The sequence below is a fragment of the Bacidia gigantensis genome (assembly GCF_019456465.1).
Source record: "Bacidia gigantensis strain McMullin 20006 chromosome Unknown contig_74, whole genome shotgun sequence".
NCBI classification, from domain to species: Eukaryota; Fungi; Ascomycota; class Lecanoromycetes; order Lecanorales; family Ramalinaceae; genus Bacidia; species Bacidia gigantensis.
This window is the reverse complement of record NW_025408613.1, coordinates 1,467,720-1,484,970: the sequence shown is the minus strand read 5'-3', so window position 1 is coordinate 1,484,970 and position 17,251 is coordinate 1,467,720. Positions and strand designations below refer to the sequence as shown.

Here is a 17,251-nt window from a genome sequence, read left to right as displayed (position 1 = left end):
TGGCGTTCGGCCGCCAGCGAAGACGCATATCACATCGCCAGATTGAACTCGCTCGTCTGCTATTCCTATTTGCATTGTAATCGAAATAAAAAGCGCTCGGAGTCGCAAAAAGGCCGGTTTCAAGAAAATTTCGTCTTGATGTTCCTCCGAATATGACTCCCTTTTTTCTCCCAAGAAGGCGCCTGTGGTTCAACATTTGAAATCTTTTGCGTCGACTTTCGGCGGTTGCGTCTGCATAAATAAATCACCAAAAAGTCTCGAGATCGAGGTGCTTGCCCAAGCAAGCATATATACTCGCGAGTAGTCTGTTTATGAAGTCCGTTCTGCTGTCTGACATAGAATATTTGACGGGCTGTACGTGTTTCAATCTGGCAATTTCAATTCCAGACAGTATTAATGTATTTTCGTGTTCAAGCGAGGTCAAAGAAGTTTTACAGAGATTTCCAACGTCTTGAAGTTGTTCACTATGTGATCTATTTTTTAACGAAGGTAGAAAAACTTTCGAAGAACTGCTGGCATCGTAGAGCTGATCTTCAAACAAGACTCGTTTCTCAGGCTGCTTGCGCCAATCAATGCACCAGCTCGGGAAACTATTGTCAGCTTCGCGAGCTTCCTTGGTTTGTAACAGAGAGAGATTCTTATCAAGTTTGATGGTTAGTCTCATTGCGTCTAAAAACACTTCCTCTAAGCTTTTACTGTAGTCGATTGGGTTTTCAGATTCCTTGATTTGACTACAGAGCCCTGTCATTGCATATACCAAGTCTCGGGGATTACGTGCCTGTGTAGATTGATTAAGAATATGGAGACAGTGGCACATATTGGGATCCATTCTCATGAACGCCATGTCATGTAATCGTGTCGCAATTCTTGAGCCATGCAGGAGTTCCCCATGGTATTGAACGAGATATTCTACCCTACTACCCTCATAGTGTTCCATCTCAATGATCTTTGCAGCGCTTCATTGAAGTATTTGAGCGGAAAAGTAAGGCCACCACATCTCAAGGTGCAAGCGCCTCTAGAAGCAAACACTTCTTGCCAAACCCACACGCGGTAAAACCAAGACCGCTGGAAGAAAGCTCCGACTGCCGTTATAGCATGTTCAGGCTTAATATCTGTATGACATACCCAGGATAATCCGGACGATCTGGAGGCGGTATGATATGGATTAGATCTCCAATCAGTGAGCCTCTGGATGATCTTTATAGCCATTTCGGAGTCATCATATGCTGGACCCAGCCACGCAAGAACATAACATGCTGCATCGTAAATGTCTCTCATAATACGAACTTGACTGTTTCTCTCCGCAACGTTCGTTCTGGTCAATACAAATTGCATCAATCCACAGAAGGGTCGACTCGTGCACCTTGCGAATGTGATCAATTGCGCAGTGTAGGTTTTTTGTAACTGGAAGTGACCGATATATGACATTTCCATCGCTTTCATCTTTCGCAAAGACATCCTTGGGATCTTCTTCCGAGCCCCAGACGTAGGAGAGAGCAATATATGTTCCCTGGGCTTCGTCAAGGGGAAGCTGAGAAATGTTGTAGTTTACTGGGGTGCCTCTAGTACCCGATTGGATCTCCACCAAACGTATTTCATCGCGGCTTGCGTCAAGTGCGGCATAGGTGTATTGTGGCATCTTGTCGTCATGATATGGATGCTATTCAGACACTCATCGCCCCGCTTCACCGTCACCAAACACCCGGACATAAAGTGGTGTTAAGAATATAGTCTAGTACAGAAGAGGCAAGATCATTTTTACTAGCGTCCGTAACCTAAAATAAAAAACGCCTTTCGATTGTTGTCATGCTCCCTACACTCGCTCAGCTACAGCATTCATGATCTCCACATCGACTAGCACGAAAGAACCGAAGAACGAATCATACGACGCGCTCAGTCTAAAAGCCATTGAATTCTCAAGGATCAAAGTCAGCGCTTTGCCTTTGGCCACAACACTAAGCAGAAGTGCCAGAGTAATCAGAGCGACCTATGAAGAAGAAGCCATGGATGAAGTGGGTGCCGAGCATTCTACGGCCTGATTACACATGGCCTAGACCTACCGCCTTTGTAATCGCGACGTCAGTACCGCGGGATGCCTGGGTCGAAGGGCCGAGGGTACGAAGATTCTGGGGGTAAGTGCTGTTCCGTTCAGCCATCAGCACACTTTCATGACCACAATATATGCGTTTTCTCTCATTATGGCCGCTCAAAACAACAAGTATTCTTTGCTGACGATTCGCAATGCTCACAGTTATGTGCATCGATTCCTAGCCTGGTTCTCGAAGCACTATCAATCTTGGTTCGGCCTTGTCCCTGACACTGGCATCAGTCCACTACCATTTGGCCTCCTGCTGAAATGGCACGAGCACGTACGAGTCGAAGAGGCGTTCACAATGCGCTTGACTCGCGCCGCTGGTATGCCTGTACCTTACGTGCTTTGCTGTGGGGAACAACCACCACCACATTGGTATCCAGTCTCGATACTCATGACACGCCTGCCTGGCTTTGATCTAGCGAACTGCGGCGATCCTTTTATACCGGAAGATGAGGAGCCATGGATCAGCGAAGTTCAGCGCTGCGTCGACGCGATGCGCGCCTGGAGCAACCCATTTGGTCAGCGCATTTGCTCTGCGATGGGAAGCGCGATCGCGAGCCATCGTGTTCCATTTCACAAGATGGGTCCTTTGGAAAACGAAGCTGAGCTCAACAAAGTTCTTCTCGGCCCAGCTTCGAAGGAGACTTACATGTCAAAGGGAAACTACGAGGACGAGCTTGCTTTGGCACAGGAGATGGAGGATATCCCGCACGACATCGTTTTCACCCACGGGGATTTCAAAGCGCACAACCTTTTGCTTGATGAAATCCACGGGAAATGGCACCTCACCGGCTTCTTGGACTGGGAATGCGCTGGATGGTGTCCGGCGTATTGGGAATTCACAACGGTCCTGACGATGCATCGACGAACATGGTGGGGCGAAGCTGTACGTTATCTCGGTGGCGACCGCTATCAAAGAGAATACAGATGTGAGGAGGCACTACGGAGTCTGACAGTCGACTCTTATGTCGGTTGAATGCTATTGCTACGTTTGATCTGCCTTGCAAATTTACTCCGCTTTCAACTAAGAGATACATCCTTTCACCTCTCCTGCATGTAATCCCTTGCACTCGATGATAGTGTGAAGATTTCAGGTAATCTCGCAGGTGGTAGAGACTACCACCGGTCGTGGCTGCTCATTTTTCAGCGCGCTTGAGAAGTGATGGGCTCCAATAGTGCGACATTCTTCCTCCAGAGCATCGATACTCTTGCACCGGACCAACCCTGCTTCGACAAGTCGCTTCAGCACTGCCAGTAACCATATCCGACAACTCATGTTTGGTATTGTCGTGTGGGACTCGTCATACGATCGCATCACTGCGTCGAGCTGTGCCTCTTTACTGACCGGCACATGCGCAATCTGTATCACGGCGGTGAGGGCGAATGATCTGAAGACACCGTGTGTGCTTGCATGACCAGGGAGCCAGCCTTGTCCACCCGGTCCAGGATTTTGAAAGTGATACTTGCTGCCCAGTGCGTTCTTTCTATGATAGTAATAACCCCAATGGAAGTTAGATGGATCGTCCTGCTTTCGAAAGTGCATGATTATGTAGAGTGCACGGTCCGGGAGACTTGCAAGAGCAGCATCTTGAGCGGCTTTGATTTCTGCGCCCCTGTTCTTGGGTGGCATTTTGGATTTCGCGCGAGGATTTGTTTGGGCTTTAGCAATGTCAGCAGCGATCAAATGGGTCAGAAAGCTCCTTACATGCTTCAAATTCGTGGGATGTTATCAAGCAAAGAGAATAAGGGCCGTCACGAAAGTCTTATAGCCAAGTGCTCGGCGGGCAACGCGTGAAGGAAGAAGGCAATTGTTGCCAGCGTGGAAGTGATGTTCAAGTGAATTATTCTGGTTCAAATTCACTGTCGTCTGGTTCACTACCATTAGCGCACTCGGAAGCCTCGTCCAAGAGCCACTGGATCAGTCTGGGTCTCACTTTAGCGCTGTTGCCTAGAGACCTGGTCGAATAAGGCGGGTGCCAACCATGAACTCAACTGACATGCAACGGCGCTTAGCAAAGGGTATCGATTGACAGTGGGGTTCTTCAACCACATCCATCCATAATATAAGCCTTTCCCGTCCTCAGTCGAAGACCAAATGGTCAGAGTTGCGAGCTCCGCAACGATCGTGAGGCAGACGCACGTGCTGGCTCGGGAGCCAGTGGTGAATGAACTACACCGGATAATTCACTTTTGGCGTGACTGATGACAAGATTCACGCTCACAGCCTTGAATTGCTGCCTCGTCTTCTGAGATCGACCGAAAGCCACGTCACCGACGATGCAAATGACATGGTGCATTGTCGATCAACCGAGTCAAGTTTGGAGAGTCGAGCAGAAGGCCGCAGTTTGATATGAGAGAGAGAGCTCGTGTGGGAGCATTGTATTTAGGGAAAGCCATTTGCGAGAAATGCGTCAGGCTTGGCCGGGATTGTCGTCAATGGGTACTAGGTAACATTGTGCTTGGAATTGACAACTAGGCTTCCTGAGAGGGACGCTGCTCTCCTATGTGTTTAAATCTGAACTAACCACGCAGCAGACATACCTGTGAAGAATACCATGGCTCTGAAAGACGAATTACGAGAAAAACAGCCATTTCATGGTGACCGCAAATGATGATGCGGTGGCTGAACTGGAAGGCTGCTAGGAAGTACTCTGGTAGCGAAAGTACACAATGTATCCATTACCGTCTGTCAACGGCTTGATCGTAATAACCAGGACTACTGTCAATCCTGAAAGGTTACGAAAAGAGAAAGAAAAGACTGCAGTACCCTGCATATATGCTTGGTCAGGACATTCAAACATATTTGTCATCATAGAAATGCACACTGAGGACATGTCTAAGGTTCTGACCATGATGTTGGTTTACAGAATCACTGGATGACAATGGCATTTCGGCCTTAGCCCGTCACGGTCATTTAGACAATTTTCGTTAAGGCCGAGCCTAAATTTGCTCCTCATTTTTATTGATGACTGTAGCCTAAACTTATTCTATGCGTGTAAACCATGGGAGCTAAGGTTGGTGGTACCTGACCGTAGTACAATCCGGGGCACGCCACCACCTCCTTTAGCAACCCAGAGCCCCAATGAGGCGTCCAATGAGATGTTTTCATCTATCTGAGGTTCAAAAAGAGCAGAGATTTTTTGACACTGAAAGCGAGGCACCAACTCTTCGACCAGCCCGTTGGTCGTTGCGGTTTCCAACCTGATCATAAAGACTCGCAGCACAAATTCGTCTTGAACAATATGAATGTGAGGATGCACATTTCGAAGACATCGACTGCGTACGATCGCTGCGCCACAATCCAATCCAGCGCGCCGCATCAGGCCTCCGACCTTAAGATACTAGTGCTGCCTTAGGCGCCCTGTGTAATTTGAGCTACTCTACGAAAAATCTCATTTGGACTCGAATAGAATGACGATGATGATCGTCTTTAGTCTAGCTTAGACCTAGGGCTCGAGGCTGCTTACTCCAGGCGGCGCCGTACTCAAATAAGGCAACCTTAATATCGATGAAACAACATCTATACCAGAACTTGACTAGATCATCATAGATCATGCATCCATTCCAATCCCTCGTGGCCTACACGCTTGGGACACTGATGCTGTTGTACCTGACTGAGGATGTATATATTCAGAGTCAGAGAACTTGCAATGTACCATCTCCAAGTCTTCCTTCGGTGATAACAGCCAAGCATTCACTCCTCGACTTGAATTAGGCAGCCTCAACCTACGCGAGAATACATCAGGATGTCTTCCATTAGGGTTACATGCACATTGCTCTTAGCTCTCTGTACCACTCTGGCGAGGGCTGGATTGATTCAGAACATCCAAGATCCTAATGCCGTAGGGCCAAAGAGCAATCCTAACCCGATAGCGCCACAAACCAACAGTGCCTGCTCTCCCGGTCTAGTCGTCAAAATGGACGAGTCCTACGGTGCAGATAAATGTCCGCCTGTGAACAAGTTCGATGATGCCACACAATCGTGTCCAGCTTATCAGCAGGCAGATGATTGCGAGGCTTATTGTGAGATCAGACAGAGATTTTTCTATGATCAGGAGAAGCCGATTGCAAACTCGATCTGTCATGGGTCAGTCTGTTTGATACACTTCCCCGGTAACGTAGACTAATAAATTGTAGGCCGCTCACATGTACGGTGACTGAGATGCAGTCTGAGACATACACATACGATGTAGGATTCAACGCAGGGTTTTCCAATGGTCTCAGCCTCGGCATCACGGGCGGTCTTCACGCTGCCTACGCTACGACCAATATGCGACAAACATCAATTCCACTCGCAGATGGTGTCTGCGGATACTTCACGTTCCTCCCCGTCCTCCACGAGTCATGGTAGGACCGTTCTCTACGTCTTTGAAGCGACGTGAAAGCTAACATTGATGGGACGCAGCGGTACAGTAACCTATTCTGCAGGGAGTACGGATCATAATTGCAGGCCCGACACAGCCAAAAACGTAGGGAATGTTTGCGTCACGCAGCCTCACCGCACGGTAGACCTTAAGCAGGTCATGGGCACCATCGTTTTCGTGAAGATAAACTGCGCCGATCATTCGCGTCTCCCTATGGACCAGCAAGACCCGGCTTACCAAAAACCAGGCGTCGCGGCGCCCCAATCCGTCTACATGAGCTTCATCAATACTATTTCTGCCGGTATCCAGGCTGCTGCGGCCGCGGCCGATAAGTGCACACCGAGCCCCGAGTGCCAGCAACCAAGTGGTCCTTTTGTGAACAAGGCTTGCACATGTACTTGCAATGGTCAGAACGCTGATCTAAAAGATGACAGATGCAAGGGTTTTCAGGGTGCGCTACCCCCTAGGCCGCCCCGCGTCTGAAGGGAGCAAGAAGACTAGGGTAATGAGGGAGTGCCGATGCGGAGTACATATATGGAGGTCAATACTTGTCGACACAAGGTTCTTTAGTCTTTTTAATACATCAATTTACGTGGATTCTGGCTTTCTTTCTTCGCTTCCATAGTAACACAGGTGCCTCTCGGAAGTGCTTTGTATTGATAGCTGGTAACAAATTGAAGAATTGACTTCAAAAGACGGCTGAATCGTGGCCGCTCTTTGAATACGACGCACTACTCAAAAATCTTTGGCTATCGCGACAATTTCATAAGACTCTCAATATAGACCTTGTCACCAGAGATGTGGCTGCCGTGAAACCCTGCTGCCAGACTTGATACAGGTACTTGAATATGTCAATTAATTGAATAGACAGATCAGGAAACTGAGACATGTGCTCGAGTTGCCTCGAAAGAGTTTTTTCTTCCGAAAATGATGTCGCGTACCGGTACAAAAACACATACAAAACCTTTCACATCTCCACATTCCAAAATATGTAGCATCTAAACCCTTCATCCCACCAGGACCCCTTAACTTCGACTTCCATCAAACATCAAGCATCACCCTAAAACATCATGTCACCCGAACCACTCATTCCACTAGCCTTATCCGACAACGGACTCATAACCCCCGCCAAATGTTTCGCAAACCTGCCATGCGTATAATCAATCGGCTGCCCAACCACATGCCAGCATCCCTTCGCATCATACAACACCGTACTAATACTCCCATCCGTGCCCATCGGCACAAAGAACGCCTTCCGCATCCACGCATCCATCATCGTCCCAATTTCCACATCCCGCTGAAACCACACCGCCACTCGCGGCAACGGCACTATCGGCTCCTTCGAGCTTTGTCCCATCACACCGTGCGGCGTGATGTATACGGGTCGGTTCTTGCCGTTCACGGATTGGATCAGCACGGCGGCGGCCGCGGGGGTGGTGTCGAAGAGGAACCCATCGCGCGGGGCGGAGTCGGAGTCGGATTTCGTGAGGCCCGCGTCCCAGGAGGGGAGAGTGGCGGATTGCCCCTTGTCTACGCGGCGGTGGGGTGTGGCGAGCGCTATTTTGGCTATGTTAAGGCAGAATTAGTGACGTTTCGTGGAGAAGGACGAGTGAGTGGGCTGTGAGAGAAGACTGTGGGGTCTTACTTCCACTCGAAAAGCCTTGCGATGAAGCAGCCATTGCAAAGTCGTCTTTCAGTGTCACTTGGATGGAAGGCATGACGATATCGGAATGGGCGATGACCTAAGAATTGAGTGAAACAATCAGCCATTACACTGTGAGTGAGTGACAAGTGAGGATGGAGACCAGGCGCCTACGTTTGAGATGTGTTCGCCCGAGGCGCCTCGGATGACTCTGGCAAAGCAGAAGTGGTACTCATGTTGGGTGAAGTAGTCGACCCAGGTGTCGTCGATCTCTACGTTCAACGTGTACTGACCCATTCTTCCAGGGAATGGGAAGAGATCGTGAAGTCTCACACGTCGCGGTGAGATTTGTCTTCCTTGCCCAGATTCGGGCAGCTGAGAGGTAGATATGCTTGGGGATTTGCAGGCAAGAATCGGGATGGGGGATCCTGACTCTTGTGTCTCGGATGCTGTGAGAATGAGGAGTCAAGCTCGTGCCGAGTGATTGATGTCGTAAGCCTTTGTACTCGAGAAGAATATGTCGTAGCGTAAGAGTAGGAAGAAATCACGGTGGATGAGATGCCTGGCGAGGAGCAAATAAGCGAGGAGGAATCACTCTGGGTCTTGTTATCGAGCAGAAACACGCCCGCGACGTGGCCTCGTGAGTGTTTGATATATGATTGTTTCGGCAAGCAGCGCGCTTCTATTGCTTCCTTGAAACAACATGTTTCATATGTGTGGAAGCAGCTAGGCGCCATCCGCAGAGCCACCATTGGAGAGACGCCCATAGGCTGTAAGCGAAGCCTCGTCATGCGATGATGCGCAAGATGCGATAGCATTTTACTCGAAATCCAGGGTTGGGGAAGATCGAAACGGAGCCTAGAACGTTTGGTCTTAGATCGTTCCCTGCTGCTAGATCGGTCCCAGAGACGAGGTGCTGGAATTGAGGATGATATGCAGCATTCTTGAGATAGTTGCCGCTTGCGAAGCGATGATAGTGCATTGTTGCCTTCCCAGACTGAAACACATATGGTGCTGCCTCAAAGTCTCATCGACATATCAGACCACCATTTGATCTTCACTTCCACCTCAAGATCAACTTGGATCCTGTTGCCGACTGTTTGTGCGTTTTTGTGGTCGTTGTGGTTCAAATAACCAAAGGATCACGTCTTCGCCCTCCAAACAAAGAAAACACGCGACCACGAGCGGCTAAGGTCGGCCAACGAGACGCACTGGATCCCATGTCCCGGAATCCCAGGATTATTGATTACCCCTAGCGTGCTAGAGGATGCTTGAGGAGAGATGCGAGATCGAGTTGCGTAAGAGACTGCCATACAATTTCATGATGTCGTGTCCATTGGGCTGCAAATGGCACGATCTTCATCGCGCGGTCCATGGAAAGTCCATCCCCAGAGGTTCAGCACTACTCATGACGAGGCAACGATGAAATAGAAACTCGCGAAATTCATGTTGATATAAGATCCTGCTGTGGAGATACTAATAGCTTTATAGTAGCGTTTAAAAGAGCGCTTACGGGGGAGCATGGCCTCAATGAACTGGTAGATTCCCGTTGCACCCATAAAAAAAAGCATAAAGGTGAAAGCATGGTTCTCGTATGTATTGAGATATTCAATGCTTCCTGGACACAATTGAGATTGAATATCGTACCACGAGCTCTTGAGTGCAAAGTAGAGGAATTTGGGTACCTGATATGCGAGGGAGTCAATTGGTCCGTGCATGATTACCTCACGATTGATACTAAGACCGGGCATTCCATGTGGCGCAAAATTTTTCATGCAGATGAGCGCACGCACTCCGTGAGTAAGGTATGTTTCTTTTGCTGTTTCTTCCACTTTTATGATGTCTTATTTCACGCCTTCAGTACGATTGTTCCCAGGACATGCGTCCAGAGCTGCTTCCTCAGCTGTTATGGAGTCTCTAGTTTTGAGGGTATCTCTCGCAATGTAGTCTTATATTTGAACAAAGACTTCTGTCGCTCTCCTCGTTAGAGGCTTAGTCGTGCAAAAGCATCACCAGACTCGATAGACACAGATAGAGCACATTGAATGGTTGTTGGCCCAACAATCCACGCAGTGAGCGATAAAAGCTGTGTACGCTGAAACCTCAAAAGATCAGTAGCGCATGCGCTAGGTACATTGCATGCTCTGCGACGATTCCTGCTTTGTTGCACTATTAAGAAGCCTTCGAATGGAGTAGCCTAAATATCGACTTGGAGAAAAACCTTCGTGTTCGTTTCAAAACCATCGAAGCTCAGTGCTGAAATTGCAGGACCCATTTTGTAATCCTAAGGGGCGCTAGCCGCAGCACGCATCTCTTCTCCACTCCTTTCTAATCTTGCAAAATCGGCCTTGAAATCACTCGTTTGAATGATCTTATCGTCAGAAATCTTTTCGGGCGTATGTAGCCCCAGGTACTAGTCTCACATGTTTGGAAGTCAAGGATGTCCTTCGCAGGGGCCAAGTGTTGCACAAGCGTGCTGGACAGATTTCAGCTAATCTGTAGGACAGCCACCGCTGAAGTGATGAACGAGAATGGATCTCCATTGGCTCGTGTATGAATTCTTTACTTCTGCAAGTCATCGAAATCGACGTCGGGCTCATTGGCGGAAAGAATTAAATAGCAATCTCCGCGGAGGCAGATCCTGCGAGCCATGACAAGCTGGTTGCCTCAAGAAGTCTTACCCCGCTGGTGAAAATATGATAGCCAGTTAGGTGATATTCGTATTTAGCCCTGGCCAAGAATACTTTGACAGGCGAAATGGGTGGCAGGAGCTCCCTGATGACCATCGCAGCGATAAGCGTGATTAGGGTCGTCTCTTTAATTGGATCATGCCTCGCGGAGGTACATGCCAAGCAATCAGCTCCGATGAGAATCTTTGGTCTGCCTTGTGGGGTCATATGCAATAGAGCTGATCATTGAAGGTGAAGGGAGCTTGTAGCTTGGTCTTCATCATATCCTAGGAGAGATATGAGTGCCAACATTTTCTAACATGCATAGAGGCTGGGTGACTCGTCTTCAGAGGGTTCCTAGCGGAGTACAGTCCCTATCAATTTCCCTTGTTTGCTTTGAACTAAGTTCATCATCCATGTCTTTCAGCATTTCTTGACACCATCTTCCACCACTATAGCCAGCAGAATGCTTAAAATGACCTCGCAGTAGCATTAAAGTGGCGGACTATACATACACACTCGCAGCGTGCTGGGACAGTAAGTACTTATAAGTAACGCGAGGCCCACATGGATCAATAGTGAGAACTCCCAAATCATAGAATGGTGAAATCAAGGGGCAGATCCTGATCCATGACACCACCCTTCTCGTATTGCTGCAGTCAGCACACCCTTCCTGTTGAGCCAGCCATCGGGCCTACCTGCCAAGATTTTGGCTATGCAAGGATCGCTTGTCCAATCAGTATCCACACAACGAACTTCAGATTCCCCCGCACGCTCATTGTCGTAATTTCGACTTGTATCCTATCGCACAAACCGGTTTTTGAGTCGATAAGGAGCGCAGCGGTATTCGTCTTGTCACTTCGACTCACATCTCTGAACTCAGCCTTGCACACGTTCTGGCAGATAAAAAGTCCACTCCTTTCCTCTTTTGCGGAAGTAGCTCCGACACTCTAATTGCAGTCAAGAAGATCTACTCTCTTTCATTGAAGTCCGGAGCTTGAAACTGGACACTGACAAGGCCCACAAGTATGAATAAAACTCGCAAACTTCAAAAAACCATTGGAGGAGGTCAAGACCATGAAAAGCTATATATCCTCGTCATGGGTCTGACTGGAGCCGGAAAAAGCACATTCATTTCTATACTCACCGGGAATACAGATATTCCAATTGGCACAGCCGCGGAAATGGATGGAGGTTTGTTATGGCAACCCTGCAACCCTACCCTAAGCCGCTGACATGTCACAGTAACTCAAGAGGTCCAGGATTACATACTCTTCTACCGCCATAGAGGGCTGCTATATGAAATCCACCTTATCGACTCACCAGGCTTTGATGATGGGACCCTGGTAGATGCAGAAGTCCTGTCTCGGATCGCAGAGTATGTGAATATGAATTACCTGTTGAAAGAACGACTCGCAGGAGTTCTTTACTTACACGACATCACCAAAGGAAAAGTTGGAGGTGTTGGCCAGCGCAATCTCCGAATGCTAGAGGAAATGATTGGAGTCAAGGAATTCAAAAACGTCACACTCGTTACCACCAAGTGGGGCTGCACAAAGAGTCCAGACGATGAGCGACAAAGGGAACTTACTCTGAGCACCAACAAAAAGCACTTCGGTACCATGTTAGACAACGATGTAAATCAGTCGAACGCCACAATGGTACAATTCGATCCAAAGTCTAGAACCAAGGCGCACGAGATTATCGAGCCATTCTTAGGAAAGAGATTCACGACCCAGATCTCGAAGGAAATGGTAGACCCCAGAGGACCTAAACTACCACTTGGCGAAACACATGCTGGCAAGGTGGTTGTTGACAACCTTAAGCAATTGGAAGAGACGAAGGAACAGCTTCAAATGGTCCAGAAGGCACAGCATCTTCTCTCACTGAGATACGACGAAACCTTGTTTGATGAGTTCAAACGGAAGCGCAAATATCTCCGCCGCAAACATGGGATGCAGCGCTCCGGCCGATGGGTCATGCGCACATCTATTATTGGAGGTACTATCGCGGCAACGGTACTGACTTTGGGACCAGGCGCTGCGGGTTTTGCATTAGAGCCGGTCTATGAGCAGTCGGTTCGTGGACAGAGAAGGATGGAGAAGAGAGAGAAGGAAGATCTAGAGAAAGAGTTCAAGGAAAAGAGCAAGGATGCCAATCATCTGAAGCCTGTGGACCCACAATGGCTCTGGGACTCAAAAGTTCAGAAGATCGGCGATCTTGAGAGTCACAGCGTTAGGAGTGTCAGCTCCGAGGACGTGCTGGAAGTGGCCAGAAAGGGTGAGATGGTAGGATTCGCGGCTGATGGGGAGGATGATGAAAAGGCGCAGGAGGTTATCTTGAGCGAGTTGGTCACGGAAGCAGAGTCTGAATCAGATTGGGATAATTTAAGTAATATATAGGTCCGAATGCTACACGATCTCTAGCCAGTTTTAGTAGATATGGAAGGCAAAAAGAATAAACACATTTTAAAATAAAACTCTAACCCCTGGATTCCCTGCAATTAGCTTCAAATACGGCTGACTCTACTCAGGAAAGCATAAAGACCTTGAACTAGGGGCTATTCTTTAGCCTTTTACTTCACCCGTGACTAAGCGATCTGGGTGATCGAAGTGTCCCGATGATCCTTCACAGAAGTGAGAGAATGTTGCCTTGTCCCTCTGATTGAATCATATTGAAAGAGCCGCGAACCCCACGTGACTGCGTCGATCATAAAGCGGGGAAAGACAAGGCTGAGCGCAGATCTCTTCTCTCGACTCAATCATCGCTATTTTTATTCAAACATAAACAATATCTGAACGGCCGGTCACAGTTTTCGTGTATCTCTCCCGTCGCGAAGCGCTTCGTCAATACTCATATCCTCGCCATAAAGCATGTCGTGCGTGGGGACGAACAAAGATATGCGATTCTCTCGCATAGATGGGGTAATGAAGAAGTGACACTCCGTGATATGCAGGATCTGTCAAGACCTTCGCAGAAAAAGGGCTACAGCAAACTTCGAGATGCCTGTACTCAGGCTGCAAACGATGGTTATGAACGTTTGTGGGTAGATACATGCTGCATTGATAGGAGCAGCTGCGCGGAGGAAACTCAAATTATCAGCTCAAGGTATCGTTAGTACGGCTCTTCTGCTATCTGCTATACTTATCTCGCAGATGTTCAGGCCAAAGAGAATGGGCAAAATGCTGCGGCTGGGGATTACACAACTGAGAAAACGGATCTTAGACAGCGAGTGGTTCACTCGTGGCCGGACGCTGCAGGAGCTAGTTGCTTCCAAGAAGGTCATCTTTTACGATCAGCAGTGGCACTACTTAGGTACCAAGCAGAGTCTTAGCTCTGCTTTGACTGCTGGAACTGGTGTGCCAGACTTCATACTTCAGGGGGCGTCGCTTGCGAACTGTTCAATTGCGCAACGAATGTCGTGGGCAGGCAATAGGGAAACGAGTGTCCCCGAGATATAGTATATTGCCTCATCGGCATTTTTGACGTCAACATGCCTCTCATGTATGGTGAAGGTGTTGGGTGTCACGTAAGTCACATAGATGAGTGACATATTGCAAACGTGATACTTGCTCCTTTAAAAGTATAAGGAATTATAAAACTATATAATAATTGTCCTCCTATATATAGAATAATTCTTTAATTTAATAATAATAAAAATATAATTATTAAATTATTTTAAATCTATTAAATTATAAAGCTTAATTAATATTAATATATAGGCTAATATTATATTTATTATTATTATAATTAATAATAACTATATTACTACTTTAACCTTATTATTACTTAACTTATATTAATTATAAAAAACTTTTATTTAATAAGTTTAAAAATTTTAGAATAGGAAACTATAATATATAGTCTATTAATATAAAAACCTTATTAATTAAAAAAAAGGTATAGGGTATTATTTATAATAGGTATTAAAGTAAGAAACTTAAACTTTTAATATTATAAAATAGCTTATTATTATTAGTTAAAGCTTTTAATAATTTAATAAATAATAAATAAATTAATAATATTAAATAAGAAAATATAAATAATCTAACTTAAACTTTACTTATATAAAAGATTTATAATACTATTTGCTATTTCTTTAACTATAAAATTAGCTTTTTAATAATATAGTAGAAAGCTTAAAAGAAATATAATATTAAAAATAAAATTATATTAGTTAATAATAAGCTTATTACTATATAAATTATTAATATCTTTAGATATAAAAATATCTAAGAATATTAATTAAAAATTAAAAAGTATATATTTAAATTATATAACCTAAGAAAGATAATATTAGAAACTTAAATATTTATAGCTTTTTAAAAAGAATTAATAGTAACTTAATATCTTTATTTAATCAATATAATTAAAGGGGCTAAGCTAGGCAAATATATTCTTATTATAAATAAAATAATAAATACTTTTATAAATTAAAAGTATTATAATAAAAAAGGTATTTCCTATATAAAGGCTTTACTAATAAAAGTTAAAGGATATAGTAAATAAAATAAGCTAATAAATAATTAAAAAAACTAGAAGAAATACTATAGGTATAATCTTCTAAGTTATTTTATAAAAGATTATCTTTATTTATATATTCTATGCGGCTCAGGGTTAGGATTAGGTAGTGGTCCCGCAGGCAAAAAGGGCAGGCTTGGCGTGTGCGCTTTTCTCCCCCGCTAATTAACTGCTAGCGGGGAGTATAAATTACGCTACATCTTAACTACTAGGGCTCTAATTAATATAATTAAAAGCTTGTTTTAAAGCCTTAATTAAGCGCATTTTAATAATACTTTAATTATATTAATTAGACTATTATTAAGCTTAGAAACTAATATACTATTTTGTTATAAAGTAAGGCCTTTGCAGCTTGGCATACAACCTCTGCGGCTTAGCGTATATGCTTTTAGCTATTTATTAATTAGCTACTATAGGGAGGTTAAAAAACTATTAATATTTTATTTAATAATACTTTATTTTTTATAAAAAGTAGCTTATTTTAAAGCCCTTTTTAAGAGTAACTTAATAAGCTAAAAATTAAAGTAATTAGACTAATATTAAGCTCTAGAATAGGGATACTAGTTTCTTACGATTATAAGCTCTACTTATAATAATATTATAAAACTAATAGAATAAATATTTTAATAAATATTAAAAATAAAAGAATAATTAAAGTTTTATTAAAAAGCCTTTTCTTAGAGTTATAAAATAAGCTCTTTTTTTTAAATTAAAGTAATATTAAGCTTAGAATTTAAAGTGCTAGATTCTTAGTATTATATACTTTAAAAGTTATATTATTTAGATATTATATATTAAATATCTTAACTAATAAAAGATAAAAAACTTTAATTAAAACTTTATTTAAAAGCTCTAAACTAGGGCTTTTAAAAGAAGTTTAAGAAAAGTTTATAACTTTAATATTAGTTAAAATATTTAAGTTAGAAACTTTTTTAAAATAGTAAATAAAAGCTTAGTATATTACTTTATTGCAAGTACTTAAAAATCTTAATAACTTATTTAATATTTAAGCTTTTTAAAAATTTAAAAAAATTTATAGAACCTTAGAGACTAAAGATTAAATAGAAAATTTAAAATTTTTAAATATTTAACTAAATAGTATTAAGTTTTAATATTTTAATATTTTATTATTTATATATATTATTATATATATTATTATATATATAATTATTTTTATTTATTAATATATTATTATTATTATTATTATTATTATTATTATTATTATTATTATTATTATTATTATTATTATTATTATTATTATTATTATTATTATTATTTTAATAATTTAATTATATTTATATATTATTATTATTATTATTAATAATTTAAAAATAATAATAATAAAATTTTTTAAAAATTTAAAATAAAACTAATAATATTTTATATATTAATTTAATAAAAAGATTTTATATATTATTTTTATAAATAAATTTAATTTTTTTTTAATAGTCTTTATTTTATTTTATAAATAATAAATTAATTTTTATATATTAATTTTTTTAAATAAATTTTTAAATATTAATTTTTAACTATTAATTTTTAATTATATATAAATTTTTTAATAATATTTATAATTTTAAATATAAAATTTTTAAAATAATAAAATTATATATATAAATATATTAAATAAAATTAAAATTTAAATTTAAATATTATTTTTATATTTTTATAATAAATTATTTAAAATTAAAAATAATAATTTATAAAATAATTAAAAAAAAAAAATAATATATTTAAATTATTAAATTTAATTATAATAAAAGATTTATTAAAATTTAATTAAAATATTTTTATAAATTTTAATTATATAAATTAAATTATTATTAAATTTATAAATTAATAATTAATTTTATATAAATAAAATCTTATATAACTTATACATATAAATATAAATATTATAAAATATTAATTATTTAAAATTAAATTATAAATTATTTATAAATATATTTTAAAATTATAA

At 42.4% G+C, this 17,251-nt stretch overlaps 5 protein-coding genes across 5 annotated transcripts; 3 read left to right on the top strand and 2 right to left on the bottom strand.

The window, feature by feature from the left end:
• Positions 1-2,198: 2,198 nt before the first annotated feature.
• On the top strand, positions 2,199-3,071 carry KY384_000829 (uncharacterized protein; the record flags this gene model as incomplete). Its single annotated transcript, XM_044809363.1, has 1 exon — positions 2,199-3,071. One exon carries the CDS (start codon positions 2,199-2,201, stop codon positions 3,069-3,071), a length of 873 nt encoding a protein of 290 aa, XP_044665350.1.
• A 114-nt stretch (positions 3,072-3,185) lies between these two features.
• On the bottom strand, positions 3,186-3,725 carry KY384_000828 (uncharacterized protein; the record flags this gene model as incomplete). Its single annotated transcript, XM_044809362.1, has 1 exon — positions 3,186-3,725. The coding sequence occupies one exon, from the start codon at positions 3,723-3,725 to the stop codon at positions 3,186-3,188; it is 540 nt and encodes a 179-aa protein (XP_044665349.1).
• A 3,794-nt stretch (positions 3,726-7,519) lies between these two features.
• KY384_000827 (uncharacterized protein) lies at positions 7,520-8,398 on the bottom strand (the record flags this gene model as incomplete). Its single annotated transcript, XM_044809361.1, has 3 exons — positions 7,520-8,025; positions 8,105-8,201; positions 8,276-8,398. The coding sequence occupies 3 exons, from the start codon at positions 8,396-8,398 to the stop codon at positions 7,520-7,522; spliced, it is 726 nt and encodes a 241-aa protein (XP_044665348.1).
• A 3,400-nt stretch (positions 8,399-11,798) lies between these two features.
• On the top strand, positions 11,799-13,172 carry KY384_000826 (uncharacterized protein; the record flags this gene model as incomplete). Its single annotated transcript, XM_044809360.1, has 2 exons — positions 11,799-11,964; positions 12,016-13,172. 2 exons carry the CDS (start codon positions 11,799-11,801, stop codon positions 13,170-13,172), a joined length of 1,323 nt encoding a protein of 440 aa, XP_044665347.1.
• A 548-nt stretch (positions 13,173-13,720) lies between these two features.
• Positions 13,721-14,231, top strand: KY384_000825 (uncharacterized protein; the record flags this gene model as incomplete). Its single annotated transcript, XM_044809359.1, has 2 exons — positions 13,721-13,808; positions 13,846-14,231. 2 exons carry the CDS (start codon positions 13,721-13,723, stop codon positions 14,229-14,231), a joined length of 474 nt encoding a protein of 157 aa, XP_044665346.1.
• Positions 14,232-17,251: the final 3,020 nt, after the last annotated feature.